Source organism: Nelusetta ayraudi, unplaced genomic scaffold, assembly GCF_046127955.1.
Source record: "Nelusetta ayraudi isolate G7.1 ecotype Tasmania unplaced genomic scaffold, CSIRO-AGI_Nayr_v1 ptg000002l, whole genome shotgun sequence".
In the NCBI taxonomy this organism is placed as follows: Eukaryota; Metazoa; Chordata; class Actinopteri; order Tetraodontiformes; family Monacanthidae; genus Nelusetta; species Nelusetta ayraudi.
Genome location: NW_027466052.1, coordinates 9,574,631 through 9,584,396, shown reverse-complemented (window position 1 = coordinate 9,584,396; position 9,766 = coordinate 9,574,631). Strand labels below are relative to the sequence as shown.

Sequence of the window (9,766 nt, the reverse complement as noted above, 5' to 3'; positions counted from 1 at the left end):
CCTGACCCCCACCTGTCAACAGCAAACAAGTGACGCCACGCTCCCTACCTGCCGCCGCCGCCGGTGCCGATGCCGGTGCCGCTCCTCCTCACTCCTCAGCAACACTTGTTTAATCCTGAGCAGAAACACACTGGCCGCTTTGTTTCTCCTGCGCTGAAACTCGCTGCTGAGTGCCGCTGAGAGAGGGAGGGAGGAATGGAGTAGAGGAGGGATGGAGGGAAAGAGTGAGGGAGGGAGGTGCATGGGGAGTGGACAGAGCAAAGGTCCAGCTGCTCCTCGGAGGATGGTGGGGGTCTGACACGGAGTTCATTCTGGAGGAAAGAGAAAAAAAAATCTATTAAATAAATAATAAAACATCGTAGATGCAACATAAGCCAGATATAATTGATTTATTGATTTATCAGGGGAAAATAAGCTGTCAGGCTTGTGGTGGAACATCCTGTTGTGTGTGTGTGTGTGTGTGTGTGTGTGTGTGTGCGTGCGTTGAAAAAACGTGAACTTTGAATATGATATCCACTTACATCAATGCATAATCGTGCAGAAAACGCTTATTAACAATCTTTTTTTGATACATCACGCATATCTGCTCACACACACACACACACACACACACACACACACACACACACACACACACACACACACACACACACACTCACACACCATTCACCAGTTGCTCACATTTAAATTGCGCCTCTCATTGGAACAGACAGACACAGAGTTAGTTAAGACGCTCGGCTCGATCCTTCATCAGCCACCACGGTGGCCACTGATCATCTCACTTACAGTGTAATCATCTGCTGCTTCTCTCTGCGGCCGCACTCTAATGTGTGGATGCCAAGAGACCAAATCAAGCCCCGCCTGAACACCACCTCAAATAAAGTATTATACAAAAAAGCCCTCATAGCAGTGCTGCACTCAGATGTCGTAGGTCCCCCGACAGGGCAGAGTGAGGTACTGCATCACAAAACAGCTCCAACGCTGCAAAGGAAAACAAAAGGACAGTCGAGTTTATAGGTGCACTAAAAATAAAGTCCCAATTCCCAATCTGACTGGGCTGTGTGGTGGTGGTGGTAGTGTGTGTGTACATATACATTTATAGAACAAGTTTGTGTGGGCCTTCAGGTCAAGGATTGTAATGTCCACATGAGAACATGAATCGCAGGATTTCTGGAGAACAACTGCTGTCGAAATTGATTTTTATCCGCTAAAATATAAAGGGCAAAATTCACTCTTCATTCATGTCACACTTTCCAACCACAACCTCTGTTTTTCAGCTGGTCGATGAGTTAAGCAGTATAGGAAGATTGTGTCCTCTTTTTGTCCCTGCTCCACTGCGCAGAAAGTGTTGCTGAAAGCTGCAGCTCTGACAATCAGCCCTTTGTGACACGACAAAGAGCACTCATGCCTCAATATTAGTTCTTAGTAATAACAGCCAGGTGTCGGCTCCACCCTCGAGCAAACAACGATTCACCATATTTGATATTTTCTTCCGAATTTGTGGAAAGCACAACAGAGCAACAGCTTTGGGATGAAGCCGCAGGATTTTTGTTTGTTGGTTGGTTTTAGGGTGTTGTTTTCAGATGATGAACTGTACAAATAGTGATCTGAGACAAAATCTGTGATGCATATGAAATGGCACCTTCAAGATATTGATTCATTTGTGTATATATGTAATTTTGTGAAACCCTGCATTAAATAAGCTGCTCCTGGCTGGTTTTGTCTGCCCACTAAAGTTGAAATGCCACAAACAGGTTTGAGACATTTTCCTTAAAAAGAACGGGAGGATCGAGGGATGGATCTTGCTGGAGCGGCACAACGCAGCCATCATGTGACCGCGCAGGATCTGGGATTCTCTGCTTTCCTACCTTCACTTCATCCATATTTGCTCACGTTATCTGAAATTGGAGCTAATTTATTTATCATCTTAAAATCACCGACAACAGTCTGCGTTACATAACGTTCTTCTTCCCATACACGTTTACCCGGGAACGATTCACAGTCCACCCACAAATGTATTATTTTCATGAATGTATTTCCAGACATTGCATAACATTCCTAGATTTTCATAGAGTGCATGTGTGCTTTGGCAGCACTTTGCGAGATCTCTTCAAGCAGACGCCAAGGTCGAGGATGTAAACAAAAACAGGCATAATTAAATTTGGTTTCATCAAAATATAGTGTGAAAGATTTTTTCTTTAAGGGAGAGCTCGGGCTTGGCGTCTAAATAAAGGACTTCCTGTTAGCTGTGTGCACTTTATGAAAGACGTGTAGGCCCGAGCTATTACGCCATTTTATTCCTGAAGGCTTCTCAAGAATCCTCAAGTGTCCTTCCAACACAAGCGGCAGTGCAAGTTTTTTTTTTCTTTCTTTGATTTCAAGAGGACCCGGCTGATTATTGGAGGGTTGGGCCACTTAGAGGCTTTTAATTTCTAACATCCTGTGTGCAGCAGGCAGAGAGAGGTCAATCAAAGTCCCCCCGCCAAGGATGAGAAACAAATTATTTGTCTTGCCATTTCTCATCTCTCCCTGTGTTTAGCGACAAGGACAGCAAGAAAACCAAACCAAAAGAGAGAAAAAAAACAAACTCTCAGATATTGACGTTAGAGGCTGGCGTGTTTTGTTTTTTTTTCTCCTTGGTGTTAAAGAGGGAAATGCAGCCATCAGTGCAAAGTCACTGCTCTCCTGCCGTGTTCAGCCCACCCACCCCCCAGCGTCTCTTCCTTCACAGACATCCAGAGGGTGCTCCGGGGTCCACACCTGAGCCCTGTTATGCCACGGCTCAAAACAAGGCCATCTGCTTCTGCTGCTGCTGCTGCTGCTGCTGCTGCTGCTGCTGCTGCTGCTGCCGCTGCTGCTGTCCGTTCAGCACCTCACAGGACGTTCCCTGCCTTTACACATGGATTACCAAGTGCGACCCCCCCACCGCCGCCGCCTTCTCCCCAGCCACATTCATTTCTCACCTCTGGTGCCGCTGACCACATGGCGCTTCCAATAACTCGAATGGGAGGAGTTTTCTTTTCCACATGACCTGATGCACTCTCAGGGGTTTTTGGGGTTTTTTTTTTTAGCCAGACCGTCAATGTTTTGCACGACATGACCCACATTTTCCAGCCTTTTACAAATATTATTGATCGGTAACTCCGGCTTACCGGAGGGGATAATTGTGGCATCTTCGTTAGTGGTAATCAATCGGTGAGCTTGTGTTCTCTGGATTCAAAGTGACTGGCCAGCGAATGGAAATATTACCCCCTGCAGATTTTCCCTCTGTCATCGTTACATTTTGCCACACTGACCTACAAAGGCAAAGGTCAGCTCTGACTCCTTATAGGGTGAATAGGATAGTCGAGACAGCGTCTCAGAGGAAGAAGTATCAGTGTGTCGCTGCACGGGTGAAGGGAATGACTGTGAGTGGGAGATGTGCCGGCTGCTGCCATGCAGATAAGGGTGATCACTGGGTGGCCAAAGGGTGCATTATTATCTCCTCCCATTAGCAAAATTTACATCAGCAGTGAGCGGCAGCGAGGCATTGGTTCACACTGTGCACAGAGATGAGGATATTCGCTGCAGCAGAAGCATGTTTTAAACATATGGCGAGCCTGCTGTAGTGGGCAAAGGGCCCCCCCCGTTAACCGATTTGTCATCATGATCTTCACATAATCAATAGCATTAAAGATTCGATAGTGTATCGACCAGCTACTCTCCTGAGAAATCAGGCAGGAAATCGTTGTGCTTCAAGAGGAGTCTGTGCGGTGTGTGTGTGTGTGTGTGTGTGTGTGTGTGTGTGTGTGTGTGTGTGTGTGTGTGTGTGTGTGATAACAAACCTAATCAGTCATTTAATTTGTAGTTTATTTTTAAAACACCCTGACTGGCTAACTTACAGGGGGATTCTTTAAATCCACATCAGTCTTAAAACAAACACACTGACTGAAACATAACATTTGAATATTAATTTACACATCAATTAGCGTATTGTTTTCACATCAGATTAATCATAGTCATGCTACTGATGCTATTTAAAGTTGTGAAGTATCTAAATTAATTACTCCTACTATCATTTTCTTTTGGTGTGCCCATGGTGGTGTTCTGTTTGAGTTTTAGTAAATTGATTATTAGCCATTTCTTCTTCCAAGGGTTCATCTATGGGATCTTCTCAAGGAGTTCCAGTTTCAGCCACATCCATCACCTCCGGTCCAAAATGACGTGACTGACAAGTTTCCTCTCTTACCTGAATTATTTATTCACATTCACTCAGACAGGACACTGAAGGAGACATGCACAAGGACGTTTGGTCTCAGCGTGTTCAGATTTGCTCTCTTTGGGATTATTTTTGGACTTGACAACTCCATTTCCAATTAAAACATGCACCATGTTCATTGTCATTATCATTTTTACACACCATACCCAAAAGTTGCAGCGTTTCTGTTGTCTGAGTGTAATGTCTTATTTAAATATTTGGGCACAGGTGCACTTCACTATGTTGAATGAAAACCATTTTCTCCAGCTGCTGAATCTAAACGGTCCAATGAGCCGACTCCTTATATCTGCCTCTCCGTCTCTCCTGACCTTCCACTGGCTCCAGGATAATGCCTGACCTACACTTCTACCAGCTTTGTATTAACATTCTGGAGAGAACAGGTCTCACTCTCCATACACTCTACATAATGTTCCGCCGTGCAAAGCTGCACACAACTGACATTTAAACTAGAAAAAAAAGGGCAAGAGAATAAGAACTTCTTGTTCAGACTACTAAAACTTTTATTTAGTCACAACATCTTGTAGGATCAATATATTGTTTTTCAAAAGCAGATACGTGGACAGGAATCACCTTTGACGTCACTGGGCTACAGCTCAAGCTTCTACTGCCCCCTATCGGTGGGTTTAACTTCTCATTTCATCAGTTTGTCTAAATTATGTCCACTGTATCTTTGTCTTCGTGACTATTCTAAGATTGCCAACACTTCTCTGCTCATCCATTGACGACAGTCTTCTCTGATGTTTTCTTCAGAAGTCATTCTTTGATGAAGTAGAATTCAGTGATTTTAATACATTTTAAATACAACTACTTCATTCCAAAAGATTGTGTTGGTATAAAAAAAAGAAAAAAAGATTGAGGTCTGAACAGAATTTTAAAGCCATCATTTCAAATCTCTTATATACACTAAGTGTTTCAAATTATGACAATCTCACAAGAATCTTTTTAAACACTTTATTTTGCAAAGTTCCATAGTGACTATTTTCACTTCTTTTTCTCCACATCCTGCTCGGCAGCCTCCTTGGCTCTCTTGGCGCGGATGCCGAAGAGACGAGCGTTGGCGCGAGCCATACGCAGGCTGGCAAAAGCCTTGAAGTTCTTCTCATCCTCGGAGATGACGCGGGCCTTCTCCTTCTTGATTACCTGAAGAGCACAAGGACAACATTGAGCAAAACTTCATCCTACAAACACTGATAAACTAAAAAAAACACAAAAAAAACTATAGTATGGCAATCATATAGTACTTCACAGCTGACACCGTTTTTTTTTTCAGCTTTTGAAATGCAGTCATCAGAACAAAAATATGAAATTGTCATCAAAGTACAGAGATTCCGGAGATTGGACATCACCTGACTGCAGAAATTCTAAAATTTTCAGGTAATTTTCTACAATATTAGACAGGTGTCTAATAATGTTGACATGTAATGTGTTGCAAAGGTATAACAAAGTAAATATGGATAAGATTAACACTTACATTTCTGATGGGCATGATTGGGCCAGTGAGCTGAGTGGCCATCTTCAGTTCCTCCTCCTGAAAAGTTTCAAATTTATTTATTTTTTTCTCTCCAACATAATCAAGAAACCAGATTTACTGAAAAGACAAGATATCTATTTGTGTTAGACATCTGATTTCCTCACAGAAAGAACAAAATGTCTGACAGACACTTTAAAACATGATATATGAAGGCTGTTGCAGCAATTATGACGTCTAAGACGTCTCAAAACTCCTCCAACTCAGATGAGGATGAATGTACCAGCTTTTTAAATATTTTGTGGTGAACAGGCAAAAGACAGGATGTTTTGGGGGTTTTTTTGCTTAAAAAAAAACGAGCGACTTCTCACAACTGGCCCAAGAATTGGACCACATAGCTTCTCTACCTGCCGTCACCACAAACCCATTTGAAAAAGTTGAAAAGGTGAACACATGAAATCATCAGAGAGCAGGTGTTGGTTTTCTGCAGCACTCATTGTTCCAGTGTCAATGTGCTGTTGCATGCTCGCTCTAATTGTGTGCTTCTATTTCTGCTTCTTGCAGCTTGTATTTTTCACATTAATTTCCCAAGGGGAAAATGAGCAAAAAACAAGATAACAGTTTATTTACAAGCAACACAAGAGTTTCGGTGAGCTTTGTCCTCACTGCGACATGAAAACTTACAGTGCTGTCTCCCTTCTTAGGAGCAGATGCCTTCCTGGGGAACAGGATGAGTTTGGAGCGGTACTCCTTCAGACGCTGCACGTTGGCCTGGAGAGACTCTGTGGACTTGTTGCGGCGGCGGGGGTCAACTGAGATGCCAATTGTGCGGGCTGTCTTTTTGTGGATGCCAGCTGCCTACAAGTACAAACACGTTGACATTAGTGAACAGTTAAAACCAAGTGCAATCTGGCACCTGCATGTTTACTATACATGGTGAGCAGTCATCAGAATAAGGGGTTCAATGTATTCATCAAGAGAGTACAGAGATTCCGGAGATTTGTCATCCTTTGACTGCAAAACATGCATCAATCACTAACAATGAGGTAACGGGCGCACAGCTTGAAACAAAATGATCCGAGCGTTTATTGCATGTTCGTCTTTAAGGTGCGAGACTCTTGAAATTAAAAATAAGAGAAAAGCCAGGTGCAGTGGGTTTTAGAATAATCAATGCCAGTGTATTAATGCTTCAAATCGTATTTCAGGTATTCACTGCAAACTAAATGAGTGACAAAAATATGAAGGAAAAAAAAGATTTTACGTCCTAACAGTATGAAAATGACAAGTGCGAAAATGTCACATTCTAGGTCAAGTGAACTTGAGCCCCACAGTGCAGAGGGAGGCCAGTTATTTAACATTCCTCTCACAGCAACCAAATACAGGGCAGACGGTGCATTTTGGCATGAACATCAAATCTGTTCTGTACTGTGTGTCCTAGTCTGTGTTTTTCGCCCCCATGGGAAATGTTTGTGCTGCAATGCTGTAAGATGTGTGAGAGTCACGGCATGACACAGGGGCAGAGCATAAAAAGTTTAACAGGTCACACAAAGGCCTTGTCAGAAACAAAAGTGAAAAGCTGTAATTCACTGTACCTGCACTGGCTTACACTCGGTTAGTGATAATTCTCAGACCATGACAAACGCATATTAGTAAACGTAGAAGGTTAAATTGTAGAGCAAGGCCATACCTTCAGCTCCTCCAGAGTGAAGCCACGTCCAGAACGAACCTTGGTGTGGTATCTAATGGTTGGACACCTCACCTGTGGCCTCAAGGGTCCAGCGACTGGGCGAGGAGCAACAAGGCGGGCTTTGGCCTGGCGAGCCTTTCGCCTAAGCAAAGCAGGTTGGACAAATAGTAAAGGTCCTTTCAAAATGGTCAAACGCACTTTTACAATTTTTTAAAAACGCACTGTATATTAAAGTGTTTGCTGACAACGGCATCATTACGAGTTGTCGCACTGCTCTTAAAACTCCGCATACTAGACAACATTTGTCAGGTGGAATTTGAGGCCGTCGATGTTACATTGTTGAACAGAATTTAAATGAATGACTGAGCACATGCCACATCACAAAAGCAACGAGTTTGCGTCAGAAGCATCGGTTTGAATTCGTCCATGCTAGCAGCTAGCATTAGCTAGCGCCTCGCTCCTTGAGACACAAATTCTCACCTGCGGAGCTTCCTGGCTGGCTGGTTGAACCAGGTGCGCACTCGCTTTTGCCAGTCTTTGTGGAAGTGAGGGTTCAAAATCATTCCATTCCGGCTGGGGGCCATGTTTGACGACTTCCCTGCAACACATTGCAAAACACGGACAGGCTGTCATGCTGGCACACAGCGATAGGGTCAACATGCTAAATTAGCAAGTTGACAACTTTAGTGGATTTCCAACACTTTATTTTAACGGCTGCAACATGTTTCTATTGATTTTCTCTGCCACCACAGCATTCGCGACATACGTTTATACAAACTTTAACAAACCCTACTAAATTCATTCGGTTACGGAGGTTTGTCTATAAGGGGAATGCTAAGTCACACACTGCAGCAGCAGACCAGGGATCAGCACTATTACAGAAGATGTTGTGCATTATCTATTCAAAAAACTACATCACTAATCACATTGTTACAGAGGTGACAAATTATTCTAACGTCGAGTATGAGTGAAATTCAAATATAGTCACAAAATACTGAGGATTAAGGCAGATTATTTCAAAACATATAGAGAAAATTATCTCGTACCTACGGGGTAGGAAAATGGCCGAAAGGAAAAAGGAAGTAGCAGTGCGGGGACTTGTGGGATATGGGTGAACCAGCCAATCACAGAACAGTCAGGCTCGCGTACTACGGTCGGACAAAATTAGTCTGTCCCCAAAACACAATATATCTTAAATTTTGTAATACGTAATATCTAACGGATTTGCATGCCAATACCGGAATTAAAGTCAAATCTCGTACGCTGATCAACTTTGTTAATAATATAGTAAACACAATCACGTTGAATGTTTCCTGCATTTTATTATATTTCGCGTATGCTTTGACAGCTTTATTATTGCATTTTATTTTCTAAAATTGTGGAACCCAAAATATAAATGGTTTATAATAATAATAATAATAATAATAATAATAATAATAATAATAATAATAATAATAATAATCTTTCTCGTTCAACATTTGTGACTTTTATCCAGGCTAACGTTTTGGTGGCATTTGCGTTGTTTGTTTTTCGTTCAACTATGGAGTGTAGTTCTTACATTGCCCACTTGATGTCGATCTTGTACTTATTTTTATTTATTTATTCAGCACTTTGTTAAAAGTTTAACGTTTCAAGTTAATATTTTGGATCGCTTTTGGACATTAGATACTGACTTCCCTGGAGGCACGAACCCTTTGTTGAAAGTGACTGTTGTTTGCTTTTTCTGTAAAAGTTAAAGGTTATTTAAACAGCATTGGCTTGCTCTTTGATTCCCCTCCTGATCCATATTTCCATTCGTTGGCAGAGCAGAAGAGCAGCTCAAAATATTCACATACCATGTCCTTTCTTATGGGGAAATGTGTCAAATTTTTACCACTCTCACATAGTTTGTTCGCCATGCTTAACTGTTACAGGGGTGTGATAGTAGATTGAGAGGTAGCTGCATTTGTTTTAAACTAAATAGTTATTTTACTATGTACTCAAATGTATGTCAAAAAATCTCCAAAGAATTACAAAGCATTAGAAGGTAAAACTAAAACTATTTTCATCTTACCTAAGAAAAATGGAAATGTAATTTGTGTAAATTGTGTTTGTATTTGCAAAAGTTGGTCAAGGTCGTAATAATACAGTTTGTAAGCTAAGCAAATATATCAGCACAACATAAGGCAGAGCTTTAAAATTATGTCTGCAGCTAAACAGTCATTTAATTATGTTTTATATCAAAAATACATTGAAACACTGCAACACACCCGTAGAAGTTTTTTCTTTTATCACTATTTTTGTCTGATGAAGTCATGTTTGTATGTTTCCAAAAGACTTGCTTTCCATGTATCTACCTAACAGTGATTTAGAA

The 9,766-nt window shown here is 41.8% G+C and overlaps 1 protein-coding gene and 2 non-coding genes across 3 annotated transcripts; all 3 read right to left on the bottom strand.

Moving 5' to 3' along the window:
• Nucleotides 1-5,195: 5,195 nt before the first annotated feature.
• Nucleotides 5,196-8,612, bottom strand: rpl13 (ribosomal protein L13). The gene is made up of 6 exons (XM_076022887.1): nt 8,460-8,612; nt 7,894-8,011; nt 7,414-7,555; nt 6,411-6,584; nt 5,730-5,786; nt 5,196-5,398 (listed from the first exon to the last, which is right to left on the bottom strand). The coding sequence occupies exons 2-6, from the start codon at nt 7,995-7,997 to the stop codon at nt 5,240-5,242; spliced, it is 636 nt and encodes a 211-aa protein (XP_075879002.1). The 5' UTR covers nt 7,998-8,011; nt 8,460-8,612; the 3' UTR covers nt 5,196-5,239.
• On the bottom strand, nt 5,528-5,603 carry LOC142887958 (small nucleolar RNA MBII-202). The gene has a single exon (XR_012926636.1). It is a non-coding gene; the product is annotated as a small nucleolar RNA MBII-202 (small nucleolar RNA).
• On the bottom strand, nt 6,662-6,735 carry LOC142887950 (small nucleolar RNA MBII-202). Its single transcript, XR_012926631.1, has one exon. It is a non-coding gene; the product is annotated as a small nucleolar RNA MBII-202 (small nucleolar RNA).
• Nucleotides 8,613-9,766: the final 1,154 nt, after the last annotated feature.